The sequence below is a fragment of the Ranitomeya imitator genome, chromosome 10 (genome assembly GCF_032444005.1).
Source record: "Ranitomeya imitator isolate aRanImi1 chromosome 10, aRanImi1.pri, whole genome shotgun sequence".
NCBI lineage: Eukaryota > Metazoa > Chordata > Amphibia > Anura > Dendrobatidae > Ranitomeya > Ranitomeya imitator.
The window spans coordinates 133,593,158-133,609,898 of NC_091291.1; the positions used below are offsets into that span (position 1 = coordinate 133,593,158).

Consider the following 16,741-nt stretch of genomic DNA (forward strand, 5'->3'; position numbering starts at 1 on the left):
ATGTGTAGTGTGTGTATATACATGTGTAAGGTCAGTGTGTGTATACATGTGTATGTGCAGTGTGTATATACATGTGTATGTGTAGTGTGTATATACATGTGTATGTGTAGTGTGTATACATGTGCATGTGTAGTGTGTATATACATGTGTATGTGTAGTGTGTATGTACATGTGTATGTGTAGTGTGTATGTACATGTGTATGTGCAGTGTGTATACATGTGTATGTGTAGTGTGTATATACATGTTTATGTGTAGTGTGTATACATGTGTATGTGTAGTGTATATATACATGTGTATGTGTAGTGTGTATATACATGTGTATGTGTAGTGTATATACATGTGTATGGTCAGTGTGTGTATATACATGTGTATGTGTAGTGTGTATATACATGTGTATGTGTAGTGTATATACATGTGTATGGTCAGTGTGTGTATATACATGTGTATGTGTAGTGTGTATATACATGTGTATGTGTAGTGTGTATTCATGTGTATGTGTAGTGTATATACATGTGTATGGTCAGTGTGTGTATATACATGTGTATGTGTAGTGTGTATATACATGTGTATGTGTAGTGTATATACATGTGTATGGTCAGTGTGTGTATATACATGTGTATGGTCAGTGTGTATACATGTGTATGGTCAGTGTGTATACATGTGTATGTGTAGTGTATATATACATGTGTATGCGTAGTGTGTATATACATGTGTATGTGTAGTGTGTATACATGTGTATGTGCAGTGTGTATACATGTGTATGGTCAGTGTGTGTATATACATGTGTATGGTCAGTGTGTATACATGTGTATGGTCAGTGTGTATACATGTGTATGTGTAGTGTATATATACATGTGTATGCGTAGTGTGTATATACATGTGTATGTGTAGTGTGTATACATGTGTATGTGTAGTGTGTATACATGTGTATGTGCAGTGTGTGTATATACATGTGTATGGTCAGTGTGTATACATGTGTATGTGCAGTGTGTGTATATACATGTGTATGGTCAGTGTATATACATGTGTATGCGTAGTGTGTATATACATGTGTATGCGTAGTGTGTATATACATGTGTATGTGTAGTGTGTATACATGTGTATGTGTAGTGTGTATATACATGTGTAAGTGTAGTGTGTATACATGTATATGTGTAGTGTGTATATACATGTGTATGTGTAGTGTGTATATACATGTGTATGTGTAGTGTGTATACATGTGTATGTGTAGTGTGTATATACATGTGTATGTGTAGTGTGTATATACGTGTATGGTCAGTGTGTATATATATATGTGTATGTGTAGTGTGTATATACATGTGTATGGTCAGTGTGTATATATATATGTGTATGTGTAGTGTGTATATACATGTGTATGTGTAGTGTGTATATACATGTGTATGTGTAGTGTGTATATACATGTGTATGGTCAGTGTATATATATATATATGTGTATGTGTAGTGTGTATATACATGTGTATGTGTAGTGTGTATATAAATGTGTATGGTCAGTGTGTATATATATATATGTGTATGTGTAGTGTGTATATACATGTGTATGGTCAGTGTGTGTATATACATGTGTATGGTCAGTGTGTATACATGTGTATGGTCAGTGTGTATACATGTGTATGTGTAGTGTATATATACATGTGTATGCGTAGTGTGTATATACATGTGTATGTGTAGTGTGTATATACATGTGTATGTGTAGTGTGTATACACGTGTATGTGTAGTGTGTATATACATGTGTATGTGTAGTGTGTATACATGTGTATGTGTAGTGTGTATATACATGTGTATGTGTAGTGTGTATATACATGTGTATGTGTAGTGTGTATATACATGTGTATGTGTAGTGTGTATATACATGCGTATGTGTAGTGTGTATACATGTGTATGTGCAGTGTGTATACATGTGTATGGTCAGTGTGTGTATACATGTGTATGTGCAGTGTATATACATGTGTATGTGTAGTGTGTGTATATACATGTGTATGGTCAGTGTGTATATACATGTGTATGTGTAGTGTGTATACATGTGTATCTGTAGTGTGTATATACATGTGTATCTGTAGTGTGTATATACATGTGTATGTGTAGTGTGTATATACATGTGTATGTGCAGTGTGTATACATGTGTATGTGTAGTGTGTATATACATGTTTATGTGTAGTGTGTATACATGTGTATGTGTAGTGTATATATACATGTGTATGTGTAGTGTGTATATACATGTGTATGTGTAGTGTATATACATGTGTATGGTCAGTGTGTGTATATACATTTGTATGTGTAGTGTGTATATACATGTGTATGTGTAGTGTATATACATGTGTATGGTCATTGTGTGTATATACATGTGTATGGTCAGTGTGTATACATGTGTATGGTCAGTGTGAATACATGTGTATGCGTAGTGTGTATATACATGTGTATGCGTAGTGTGTATATACATGTGTATGTGTAGTGTGTATACATGTGTATGTGTAGTGTATATACATGTGTATGTGTAGTGTGTATACATGTGTATGTGTAGTGTGTATATACATGTGTATGTGTAGTGTATATTCATGTGTATGGTCAGTGTGTGTATATACATGTGTATGGACAGTGTGTGTATATACATGTGTATGTGTAGTGTATACACATGTGTATGTGTAGTGTGTATACATGTGTATGTGTAGTGTATATACATGTGTATGTGTAGTGTGTATACATGTGTATGTGTAGTGTGTATATACATGTGTATGTGTAGTGTATATACATGTGTATGTGTAGTGTGTATACATGTGTATGTGCAGTGTGTATACATGTGTATGTGTAGTGTGTATATACATGTGTATGTGCAGTGTGTATACATGTGTATGTGTAGTGTGTGTATATACATGTCTATGTGTAGTGTGTATATACATGTGTATGTGTAGTGTGTATACATGTGTATGGTCAGTGTGTATATAGATGTGTATGTGTAGTGTGTGTATATACCTGTGTATGGTCAGTGTGTGTATACATGTGTATGTGCAGTGTGTATACATGTGTATGGTCAGTGTGTGTATACATGTGTATGTGTAGTGTGTATATACATGTGTATGTGCAGTGTATATACATGTGAATGTGTAGTGTGTATATACATGTGTATGTGCAGTGTATATACATGTGTATGTGTAGTGTGTGTATATACATGTGTATGGTCAGTGTGTATATACATGTGTATGTGTAGTGTGTATACATGTGTATGTGTAGTGTGTATATACATGTGTATGTGTAGTGTGTATGTACATGTGTATGTGTAGTGTGTATACATGTGTATGTGTAGTGTGTATATACATGTGTATGTGTAGTGTGTATACATGTGTATGTGTAGTGTGTATATACATGTGTATGTGTAGTGTGTATACATGTGTATGTGTAGTGTGTATATACATGTGTATGTGTAGTGTGTATACATGTGTATGTGTAGTGTGTATATACATGTGTATGTGCAGTGTGTATACATGTGTATGTGTAGTGTGTATATACATGTTTATGTGTAGTGTGTATACATGTGTATGTGTAGTGTGTATACATGTGTATGGTCAGTGTGTGTATACATGTGTATGTGCAGTGTGTATACATGTGTATGTGTAGTGTGTATATACATGTGTATGTGTAGTGTGTATACATGTGTATGTGTAGTGTGTATATACATGTGTATGTGTAGTGTGTATATACATGTGTATGTGTAGTGTATATACATGTGTATGTGTAGTGTGTATACATGTGTATGTGCAGTGTGTATACATGTGTATGTGTAGTGTGTATATACATGTGTATGTGCAGTGTGTATACATGTGTATGTGTAGTGTGTGTATATACATGTGTATGTGTAGTGTGTATATACATGTGTATGTGTAGTGTGTATATACATGTGTATGTGTAGTGTGTATACATGTGTATGGTCAGTGTGTGTATACATGTGTATGTGTAGTGTGTATACATGTGTATGGTCAGTGTGTGTATACATGTGTATGTGCAGTGTGTATACATATGTATGTGTAGTGTGTATATACATGTGTATGTGCAGTGTATATACATGTGTATGTGTAGTGTGTGTATATACATGTGTAAGGTCAGTGTGTGTATACATGTGTATGTGCAGTGTGTATATACATGTGTATGTGTAGTGTGTATATACATGTGTATGTGTAGTGTGTATACATGTGTATGTGTAGTGTGTATATACATGTGTATGTGTAGTGTGTATGTACATGTGTATGTGTAGTGTGTATACATGTGTATGTGTAGTGTGTATACATGTGTATGTGTAGTGTGTATATACATGTGTATGTGTAGTGTGTATACATGTGTATGTGTAGTGTGTATATACATGTGTATGTGTAGTGTGTATACATGTGTATGTGTAGTGTGTATATACATGTGTATGTGCAGTGTGTATACATGTGTATGTGTAGTGTGTATATACATGTTTATGTGTAGTGTGTATACATGTGTATGTGTAGTGTATATATACATGTGTATGTGTAGTGTGTATATACATGTGTATGTGTAGTGTATATACATGTGTATGGTCAGTGTGTGTATATACATGTGTATGTGTAGTGTGTATATACATGTGTATGTGTAGTGTATATACATGTGTATGGTCAGTGTGTGTATATACATGTGTATGTGTAGTGTGTATATACATGTGTATGTGTAGTGTGTATTCATGTGTATGTGTAGTGTATATACATGTGTATGGTCAGTGTGTGTATATACATGTGTATGTGTAGTGTGTATATACATGTGTATGTGTAGTGTATATACATGTGTATGGTCAGTGTGTGTATATACATGTGTATGGTCAGTGTGTATACATGTGTATGGTCAGTGTGTATACATGTGTATGTGTAGTGTATATACATGTGTATGGTCAGTGTGTGTATATACATGTGTATGGTCAGTGTGTATACATGTGTATGGTCAGTGTATATACATGTGTATGTGTAGTGTATATACATGTGTATGGTCAGTGTGTATACATGTGTATGGTCAGTGTGTATACATGTGTATGTGTAGTGTATATATACATGTGTATGCGTAGTGTGTATACATGTGTATGTGCAGTGTGTGTATATACATGTGTATGGTCAGTGTGTATACATGTGTATGTGCAGTGTGTGTATATACATGTGTATGGTCAGTGTATATACATGTGTATGCGTAGTGTGTATATACATGTGTATGCGTAGTGTGTATATACATGTGTATGTGTAGTGTGTATACATGTGTATGTGTAGTGTGTATATACATGTGTATGGTCAGTGTGTATACATGTGTATGGTCAGTGTGTATACATGTGTATGTGTAGTGTATATATACATGTGTATGTGTAGTGTGTATACATGTGTATGTGCAGTGTGTGTATATACATGTGTATGGTCAGTGTGTATACATGTGTATGTGCAGTGTGTGTATATACATGTGTATGGTCAGTGTATATACATGTGTATGCGTAGTGTGTATATACATGTGTATGCGTAGTGTGTATATACATGTGTATGTGTAGTGTGTATACATGTGTATGTGTAGTGTGTATATACATGTGTAAGTGTAGTGTGTATACATGTATATGTGTAGTGTGTATATACATGTGTATGTGTAGTGTGTATATACATGTGTATGTGTAGTGTGTATACATGTGTATGTGTAGTGTGTATATACATGTGTATGTGTAGTGTGTATATACGTGTATGGTCAGTGTGTATATATATATATGTGTATGTGTAGTGTGTATATACATGTGTATGGTCAGTGTGTATATATATATATGTGTATGTGTAGTGTGTATATACATGTGTATGTGTAGTGTGTATATACATGTGTATGTGTAGTGTGTATATACATGTGTATGGTCAGTGTATATATATATATGTGTATGTGTAGTGTGTATATACATGTGTATGTGTAGTGTGTATATAAATGTGTATGGTCAGTGTGTATATATATATATGTGTATGTGTAGTGTGTATATACATGTGTATGTGTAGTGTGTATATACATGTGTATGGTCAGTGTGTATATACATGTGTATGTGTAGTGTGTATATACATGTGTATGTGTAGTGTGTATATACATGTGTATGTGTAGTGTGTATATACATGTGTATGTGTAGTGTGTATATACATGTGTATGTGTAGTGTGTATATACATGTGTATGTGTAGTGTGTATATACATGTGTATGTGTAGTGTGTATATATGTGTATGTGTAGTGTGTATATACATGTGTATGTGCAGTGTGTATATATATATGTGTATGTGTAGTGTGTATATACATGTGTATGTGCAGTGTGTATATACATGTGTATGTGTAGTGTGTATATACATGTGTATGGTCAGTGTGTGTATACATGTGTATGTGTAGTGTGTATATACATGTGTATGTGTAGTGTGTATATACATGTGTATGTGTAGTGTGTATATACATGTGTATGTGTAGTGTGTATATACATGTGTATGTGTAGTGTGTATATACATGTGTATGGTCAGTGTGTATATACATGTGTATGTGTAGTGTGTATATACATGTGTATGGTCAGTGTGTATATACATGTGTATGTGTAGTGTGTATATATATATGTGTATGTGTAGTGTGTATATACAGGTCCTTCTCAAAAAATTAGCATATAGTGTTAAATTTCATTATTTACCATAATGTAATGATTACAATTAAACTTTCATATATTATAGATTCATTATCCACCAACTGAAATTTGTCAGGTCTTTTATTGTTTTAATACTGATGATTTTGGCATACAACTCCTGATAACCCAAAAAACCTGTCTCAATAAATTAGCATATTTCACCCATCCAATCAAATAAAAGTGTTTTTTAATAACAAACAAAAAAACCAACAAATAATAATGTTCAGTTATGCACTCAATACTTGGTCGGGAATCCTTTGGCAGAAATGACTGCTTCAATGCGGCGTGGCATGGAGGCAATCAGCCTGTGACACTGCTGAGATGTTATGGAGGCCCAGGATGCTTCAATAGCGGCCTTAAGCTCATCCAGAGTGTTGGGTCTTGCGGCTCTCAACTTTCTCTTCACAATATCCCACAGATTCTCTATGGGGTTCAGGTCAGGAGAGTTGGCAGGCCAATTGAGCACAGTAATACCATGGTCAGTAAACCATTTACCAGTGGTTTTGGCACTGTGAGCAGGTGCCAGGTCGTGCTGAAAAATGAAATCTTCATCTCCATAAAGCATTTCAGCCGATGGAACCATGAAGTGCTCCAAAATCTCCTGATAGCTAGCTGCATTGACCCTGCCCTTGATGAAACACAGTGGACCAACACCAGCAGCTGACATGGCACCCCACACCATCACTGACTGTGGGTACTTGACACTGGACTTCAGGCATTTTCGCATTTCCTTCTCCCCAGTCTTCCTCCAGACTCTGGCACCTTGATTTCCGAATGACATGCAAAATTTGCTTTCATCAGAAAAAAGTACTGGGGACCACTTAGCAACAGTCCAGTGCTGCTTCTCTGTAGCTCAAAAGTGGCTTTACCTGGGGAATGCGGCACCTGTAGCCCATTTCCTGCACACGTCTGTGCACGGTGGCTCTGGATGTTTCCACACCAGACTCAGTCCACTGCTTCCTCAGGTTCCCCAAGGTCTGGAATCGGTCCTTCTCCACAATCTTCCTCAGGGTCCGGTCTCCTCTTCTCGTTGTACAGCGTTTTCTGCCACATTGTTTCCTTCCAACAGACTTACCATTGAGGTGCCTTAATACAGCACTCTGGGAACAGCCTATTTGGTGAGAAATTTCTTTCTGGGTCTTACCCTCTTGCTTGAGGGTGTCAATGATGGCCTTCTTGACATCTGTCAGGTCGCTAGTCTTACCCATGATGGGGGTTTTGAGTAATGAACCAGGCAGGGAGTTTATAAAAGCCTCAGGTATCTTTTGCATGTGTTTAGAGTTAATTAGTTGATTCAGAAGATTAGGGTAATAGGTCGTTTAGAGAACCTTTTCTTGATATGCTAATTTATTGAGACAGGTTTTTTGGGTTATCAGGAGTTGTATGCCAAAATCATCAGTATTAAAACAATAAAAGACCTGACAAATTTCAGTTGGTGGATAATGAATCTATAATATATGAAAGTTTAATTGTAATCATTACATTATGGTAAATAATGAAATTTAACACTATATGCTAATTTTTTGAGAAGGACCTGTACATGTGTATGGTCAGTGTGTATATACATGTGTATGTGCAGTGTGTATATATATATGTGTATGTGTAGTGTGTATATACATGTGTATGTGCAGTGTGTATATACATGTGTATGTGTAGTGTGTATATACATGTGTATGGTCAGTGTGTGTATACATGTGTATGTGTAGTGTGTATATACATGTGTATGTGTAGTGTGTATATACATGTGTATGTGTAGTGTGTATATACATGTGTATGTGTAGTGTGTATATATGTGTATGTGTAGTGTGTATATACATGTGTATGTGTAGTGTGTATACATGTGTATGTGCAGTGTGTATATACATGTGTATGTGTAGTGTGTATATACATGTGTATGGTCAGTGTGTATATATATATGTGTATGTGTAGTGTGTATATACATGTGTATGTGTAGTGTGTATATACATGTGTATGTGTAGTGTGTGTGATGATACGATTGTATTTGTTGACTTTTTGCTCTAGAATAAATGTGGATCTTGTTTCATGGGATAATAAGACATCCCCTGAGTATAAGCCCTAACCGTCTTTTAAAGCTAAGAATAACATGAGCCTCTGCCGTATTTTGGGGATTTTTTCCCTTTGAATATGATCCAGAATGGTAGAAGACAATGTCTAATCCCAGCGCGGACCGGGCAGAATCAGCCTCAGTTTTCTGCTGCTGTAAATTCACACTGGTGTCAGACTGTAGCGGGTGATGTGACGGTGTCCTGGTATCTGGCGTCCTCTCTCACCGACACGCTTGGACTCCTCGTAGATTTCGGTTTCCCGCATTCTATGTCCCACTTGTGTTTTTCAGGCTCTGGAAGTGATTCTGTCGGAATTACATATGATCCTGGTGGAGGACATGGAAGACATCTACGACTATGAACGAGAGGTAGAACTTGGATGAGATTGCTCACTGCCTCCGGGTTTCATCAAATGCCCAAAGCAAAAAATAACTTCATTGCAATTCACCCAAGTGTATATATATATATATGTGGTCTCCTCAGCCGTCAGGGCATCCTGGGAGTTGTAGTGTCCTAACAGCTGGAGAACCGTCGCTTGGAGACACTGCCCCAAGAAAGGATCGTCTTATCTGGTGAATACTGTAAGAAATGATGAATGTAACAAATAGTAAATGGAATAAATAAATGATGTAACAAATAGTAAACGGAATAAATAAACATTGAATGTAACAAACGGGGGAATAATGGTTTCTGCTTTGTGTTACGTTGTTGCATTTCTTTTATGCCGCAGCATTTTATATCCAGACTCATCACTTGGTATAAATGTTATAGGGGAATCGATAGAAGATTCCTGCAGCCTGGGAATGACTGAAGACGCCAGCTCCATTATTGCAGCCTATTCCGTGAAGCGCTGCGGTGTTTCAGATAAAATATATTTAACCCTTTATTTTTTTTATTCATTTTTGTACTTTTTTTTTCCCCCTAAAATTAAATGACTAGTGTTTTTTGTTCTCACTCCAAATAAATTACTACAAGGGGGTCTGGCACCGACTTACTCCACTCTCCCACATATAGAATACACAAGGGATGGCATATTGGGAGGAGATGCCATTATGTAATGATCTCGGGGGGGTCTGAACTCTGGGACCCCCACTGCAGCAGTTGTGTTTCCTTTGCATGGGGACATTCACAGTCACCTGTGGCTCCATGTACGTGACTGCGGTTCCCTGCCGAGGTGGACGGCTGCACAGGGAAAGCTCACGGGGCCTGTGCGCATTCTATATTCATTTATTTATAAATAGTATATAAAGTGTGGGTCACTCACGATTCCAACCCTGGGATGCAGTTACTGACAGCTCAGTCGTCCAGTCTGGTGCAGGGGTGTGCTGAAGCTGTTAAGTGTTTTAATTGACAGCTCAGCCATCTAATCTGAGACTGGGAGGTTCTTGGCTGCCTTCAGGTGTTCCCTGTCCAAGGTGATTGCCCAGCTACTTAACTGGACTGTCGGTCCGAAACCTCTGCCAGACGTAGATTCAGCTCTGGGCGGTTTGTGTCTCTGTGCCTTGTGATTTGCTTGTGGATTGTTTTGTTGCCAGACCTTGGACTTCGTTCTGACCATCCATTCGCCTAGCCCCTTTTCTCTGATCCGCTATCCTCCTGGTATTCTGACCTCGGACCATTACTTGACCATGCCTTTGTCTCTTCCCTCTCTGTATGACGTACCCTCCTGGGTCTTGACCTCGGACTCCTTGACTACCCTGACTCACGGCTTGTTCATGAGAAAAGACTCTCAGTTCTCAGACTTCTTCATCAGGAAAATACAACAAATGACATTTGTGGTATTTTCCTGATGAAGAAGTCTGAGAACTTTGAAACGCGGTGAATAAAGCCACATTTTGTATGATATACGTGCGGACCTTCACTTATTCATCAGCGCAGAGTAAATCCACGTTTACCCAATTTTTCTTCCTTCTGGAATGAGACTTGCAAGACGGCATTCTGCTTTCCAAGGAATTGCTGAATTACGAGTCTGTCAACCATAAACTCGTCTTTTATTTGAATATCGGACTTTATCTAAAATCCATCTCTAGTGTAAATCATCTGTGATGAGATACTCCGCGCAGCGTATAAGACGCTCCCCTGCATTCCATGAATTTATCATTGCCTCCTCGCGCTACTAAACTTTTTTTTTTTTTTCTTCTATCGATCTTTCTGCTATTTTGGCAAGTAAAAATAAAAACAAAAAAAAAGCAAAAAAAACAAAAAAGTGCAGAAAATCATAAAACTGACAGTGATGCAAAACATGAGCGGTAATTCTACTGGTTCATCCAGAAAGTGCGCGAAGGTAAGTGGCCTTCATTTATTACTGCAGCATAATTTCAGGTTCTATATGTATTATTCATAATTCATTACATTGTAGATAATATTAAAATGTCCGACATGCGGAATCCTTCCTGAAACGAAAAAAAAAAAAACTTTTGTAAAAAGAAAAAAAAAATCTCACAATTATTGCCTTAGCATTAATGCATACAGACGAAAAGAGAAAACGGACTCAGAAAGAAAAATTACTTAAATCGGGTAATGAACTAGAAAATCCTTAAAGGGGTTGACTCAACTTTTTTAAAGGGGTAAATTTAATAAAAGCAAGCAATTTTGAAATGTAGCTTTTATTTTTTTTAAATCGTGGCTTGTTCACTATCATCGTTAGGAAAGGCTAATTTCACCGGCTTTATAAAAACCCAGCCTCCTCTATCCTTGTGCCGAAAACCAGCATTCGTGGGTTCTGAAAATGAAAATGGTGGAGGCCCGCAAAGCAGGAGAAGGCTAGAAGAAGAGAGAAAAGCGATTTCAAGTTGTCGTTTCCTCAGTTTGAAATCTAACTTAAAAAAATGGCAGAAACCAGGAACAGTAGAGGTCAAGATAAGGTCTGGAAGACCAAGCAAAATTTCAGTCCGAGCTCGGCACCCATACATCACAGCACTGCAAGGGTTAAATAGCAAATTCGCTGTTTCGACTTTTTTAAGGTTTGTAACTCATTTTCAAAACTTTTTTTTTTTTTTTGCCAAATATGCATATGCCACCTGTAGTCAAAAATCACAAAAAAGTATAAAAAAAAAGGTAAAGAAAAAATGGCAACACGTCATGGTCCACTGGGAAGATGCAAGAAGCTTGTGTGAACTGTTACCTGTTCGTCCAAGGTCCCACGTCAAACTACAACTCGCCTTGATTAAAGGGATATTATTATTATTTTAGCAGGTAAAGGTTAAATGTTGTAAACCGAAAAAAAGTATCTGTTTTCCAATATTCTTTCTATATCATTTCCCGCAATTTTCCAGAACTTTGCTTGCTGTCATAAAATAATAACCTTAAATTTTTAATTCTATCAGATTTAAAAAAAAAAAATCTGTCCAGATCATTTGGATTAAAGCTCCGGTCTGTCTCGTAATGAGCATGTCCTTCCGTGTGACCGATTTTATCTATTGGACGTAACTGATTTAGGCTCCTATTAAATAACTACAAGCAAAAACTGTGCTAAATTGTTACAGAAAGTATATTAGAATATCATATGAAAGTAATAAAATCATGTTTTATCATATGAAGAGAAACTTTTATTTCATAAAGCCCCCATCATGCAATTACCAGTTTCAACACTAGAGGGCGCTCCTACACTGCACTAAATGTAATCCTTAGAACCCAGTGAAGACTAAAGTATAATATATCTATAGATAATAACAATAAGAATGTAATATCTCAGTAAGTAGAATAAAAGATACAATGCGCTGTGGTCTACAACATGCATTTAGTTTTTCTATATTCAGCTAATGTATAGGGCAATAGTGGGGATCATTCCCACAAGGGAGAAGATGCAAAACTGTAGCTTCTGCGATAATGAAGAAACCCCAAATACGACACCTCGTGGGGGTCCTGGTGCTATAAACAATCACTTTATTAGAATCAATCAATTTCAGTGCTTAATTATTTGCTAAATATCTTTACCTTTTCTTTTTTCTTCCATTTTTTTTTAAAGTTTTTTAATGTAAAGTAGATTCTAATATAGGAAATCTCTTGTGGAGTCTGTATGATGAGCGCTAAATATTCATATGCGAACACTTTGCTCCAAATTCTGCAGAGTGCAGCGCTTGTTTGAAATCATTACCATCTGCCGCGTGGCTCTTAGGGTGAAGCCACGGAGAGAATTCTGGCTTTCAGGGTATCACAGTGGACTCTAAAATGAGGACCCTTGTGTCCCGCAGCATTACTCGCACTACAGTGCCTTCCGAAAGTATTCGGCCCCCTGGAACTTTTCAACTTTTTCCCACACATCAGGCTTCAAACATAAAGATACCAAATGTAAATTTTTGGTGAAGAATCAACAACAAGTGAAACACAAATTGTGAAGTTGAACGAAATTTATTGGTTATTTTACATTTTTGTGGAAATTCAGGAAATATATATATCTTGCGCCAGTTCTTAGATAAGGATTGTTTTATTGTCCTCTGATTGGGGTCTGGTTCTGTTGCGATGACCCCTCATAGTCTGAGGGGCAAGTTCCTTAGTTGATGTAAAAAGACAAATCCATGCGACACATTCATTCCTGCACTAAGACTGTCAAAGGTCGTCATCAGTTTATATTCCCAGACTCTTCTGTCTCTCTTAGATTTGAAGTTACCTTTTAACACAAGTAATTTCATGTCCATAATGTTATGATTTGGGAGACAGAAATGTATTGCCACAGGTAGATCCATTCTTTTTTCTCTTATTGTGTGGCAATGAGAATTCTTGTTCTAAGCTTTTGCCCTGTCTCCCCTACATACAGACCCCCAGTTGGACATTTAGTACAAATAATTAGGTACACCACATTAGAAGTGACGCAGCTGAAAGTTCCTGGTATCTTGTCGTCCTAATGTGAATTGGGGATCTTTATCTTGTCCGTGGTCATTATAAATGGACAGGTTTTACATTTTTTCTGATTGGAAGGAAAGGTTCCTGCAGCTGTACAGGGCAAAAACTGAAAAGTGGGGCATGCAATATTATATGGCCCCTTTAACGTAATACTTTGTTGCGCCACCTTTTGCTGCGATTACAAGTCGCTTGGGGTATGTGTCTATCAATTTTGTACATCGAGAGACTGAAATTCTTGCCCATTCTTCCTTGGCAAACAGCTCGAGCTCAGTGAGGTTTGATGGAGATCGTTTGTGAATAGCAGTTTTCAGCTCTTTCCACAGATTCTCGATTGGATTGAGGTCTGGACTGTGACTTGGCCATTCTATCACCCGGATACGTTTATTTGTGAACCATTCCATTGTAGATTTTGCTTTATCTTTGGGATCATTGTCTTGTTGGAAGACAAATCTCCGTCCCATTCTCAGGTCTTTTGCAGACTCCAACAGGTTTTCTGTATTTGGCTCCATCCATCTTCCCATCAATTTTAACCATCTTCCCTGGCCCTGTTGAAGAAAAGCAGGCCCAAACCATGATGCTGCCACCACCATGTTTGACAGTGGGGATGGTGTGTTCAGGGTGATGAGCTGTGCTGCCTTTACACCAAACATATCGTTTGGCATTGTTGCCAAAAAGTTTGATTTTCGATTCATCTGACCAGAGCACCTTGTTCCACATATTTGGTGTCTCCCAGGGGCTTGTTGCAAACTTTAAATTACACTTTTTATGGATATCTTTGAGAAATGGTTTTCTTCTTGCCCCTCTTCCATAAAGGCCAGATTTGTGCAGTGTACAACTGACTGTTGTCCTATGGACAGACTGTCCCACCTCAGCTGTAGATCTCTGCAGTTCATCCAGAGTGATCATGGGCCTCTTGGCTGCATCTCTGATCAGTCTTCTCCTTGTTTGAGATGGAAGTTTAGAGGGACGGCCGGGTCTTGGTAGATTTGCAGTGGTATTATTCTCCTTCCATTTCAATATGATCGCTTGCACAGTGCTCCTTGGGATGTTTAGAGTTTTGGAAATCATTTTGTATCCAAATCTGGCTTTAAACTTCTCCACAACAGTATCACGGACCTGCCTGTTGTGTTCCTTGGTCTTCATGATGCTCTCTGTGCTTCACACAGAACCCTGAGACTATCACAGAGCAGGTGCATTTATACGGAGACTTGATTACACACAGGTGGATTATATTTATCATCATTAGGCATTTAGGACAACATTGGATCATTCAGAGATCCACAATGAACTTCTGGAGTGAGTTTCTGCACTGAAAGTAAAGGGGCCGAATAATATTGCACGCCCCACTTTTCAGGTTTTCAATTTCCACAAAAATTTAAACTAACCAATAAATTTCGTTCAACTTCACAATTGTGTTCCACTTGTTGTTGATTCTTCACCAAAAATTTACATTTGATATCTTTATGTATGAAGCATGATATGTGGGAAAAGTTTGAAAAGTTCCAGGGGGTCGAATACTTTCGCAATGCACTGTATATGGAGGTTTTTTACACCAGTAGTTGGCTATTTTTTACCAGTATATACTGTAGTGACTGAATATTGCCAACATACTGATCACTAACAAAAACCGCTGTGCTGAGACCAATATTACCACAGTACAGTGACCATATGGTGCCATTTCTGCAAATACGCTCTGCGTTCATCTCTGTTAGGCCCAGACCACCATGACCACTTCTTTTATCTAGGACTCTTCTCTGCAGAATGTAATAGTGCCCCTCTGTGCCACCACATAGTAACAGTGCCAGGGGGTGCTAGTGTGATAGCCAAGGCCAACAGTAATCCTTGTATGACTCCCTGGTCCCTTCTCCATACAAGTTCACAATTCTTCCCATTCGTCACCTCTGTGCTGGCTTTCTGCATCATCTGAACTTGCCCGCTATGGGGACGATAACTTCTTTATTTAACACAGCTTGATCAATTACAGGCACTTCGGGTAACGCATACAACACATTCGTCTCTGTCCCTGCTGTGTCCTTTCCTTCTTTGCATTCAGCCCCAGGTTGGACCGCTTCTGTCAGTCCCGCAGAATCGATTCCATCCGGAATTCTTGCCTCACATGGGGGAGTCCTATACCGTTTTGCCCCGATTCTTAGTACTGCCGCCCAGGCAAAGATCTGCCACATCTTGTGTGTAGTGACCGTGCTGACCTGTCTTCTTGCTCTATAGGGACAGATTTCCTTCAGCTGCATCCGCAGCACATCTGTTTGCTTTTCCTCCTAGAGGAATCCTTTCTTTGTAACTGTTCTATGTTACATAGTAACAGTGCCCCCTCTGTGCCTCCCCATAGTAATAGTTCCCCCTCTGTGCCTCCACATAGTAATAATGCCCCTCTGTGCCTCCACATAGTAATAGTGCCCCTCTGTGTCTCCACACAGTAATAGTGCCCCTCTGTGCCTCCACGTAGTAATAGTGCCCCTCTGTGTCTCCACGTAGTAATAATGCCCCTCTCTGCCTCCACATAGTAATAGTGCCCCTCTGTGTCTCCACACAGTAATAGTGCCCCTCTGTGCCTCCACGTAGTAATATTGCCCCTCTGTGTCTCCACGTAGTAATAATGCCCCTCTGTGCCTCCACATAGTAATAGTGCCCCTCTGTGTCTCCACATAGTAATAGTGCTCATCTGTGTCTCCACACAGTAATAGTGCCCCTCTGTGCCTCCACATAGTAATAGTGCCACCTCTGTGTCTCCACACAGTAATAGTGCCCCTCTGTGCCTCCACGTAGTAATAGTGCCCCTCTGTGTCTCCACGTAGTAATAATGCCCCTCTCTGCCTCCACATAGTAATAGTGCCCCTCTGTGTCTCCACACAGTAATAGTGCCCCTCTGTGCCTCCACGTAGTAATAGTGCCCCTCTGTGTCTCCACGTAGTAATAATGCCCCTATGAGCCTCCACATAGTAATAGTGCCCCTCTGTGTCTCCACATAGTAATAGTGCTCATCTGTGTCTCCACATAGTAATAGTGCCCCTCTGTGCCTCCACATAGTAATACTGCCACCTCTGTGCCTCCACATAGTAACGGTGTCCCCTCTGTGCTTCCACATAATAGTACCCTCTGTGCCTCCACATAGTAATAGTGCCCCTC

The 16,741-nt window shown here is 38.4% G+C and overlaps 1 protein-coding gene across 2 annotated transcripts in view; it reads left to right on the plus strand.

Moving 5' to 3' along the window:
* LOC138651123 (uncharacterized) overlaps positions 1-9,422 on the plus strand; it is a 49,192-nt gene extending 39,770 nt beyond the window's left edge. For both annotated transcript variants that reach the window (XM_069741121.1, XM_069741122.1), the window contains one exon: positions 9,046-9,422. In XM_069741121.1, the coding sequence (XP_069597222.1) occupies positions 9,046-9,138 (93 nt within the window). In that variant the 3' untranslated portion in view covers positions 9,139-9,422. The remainder of the gene's footprint in view (positions 1-9,045) is intronic.
* Positions 9,423-16,741: the final 7,319 nt, after the last annotated feature.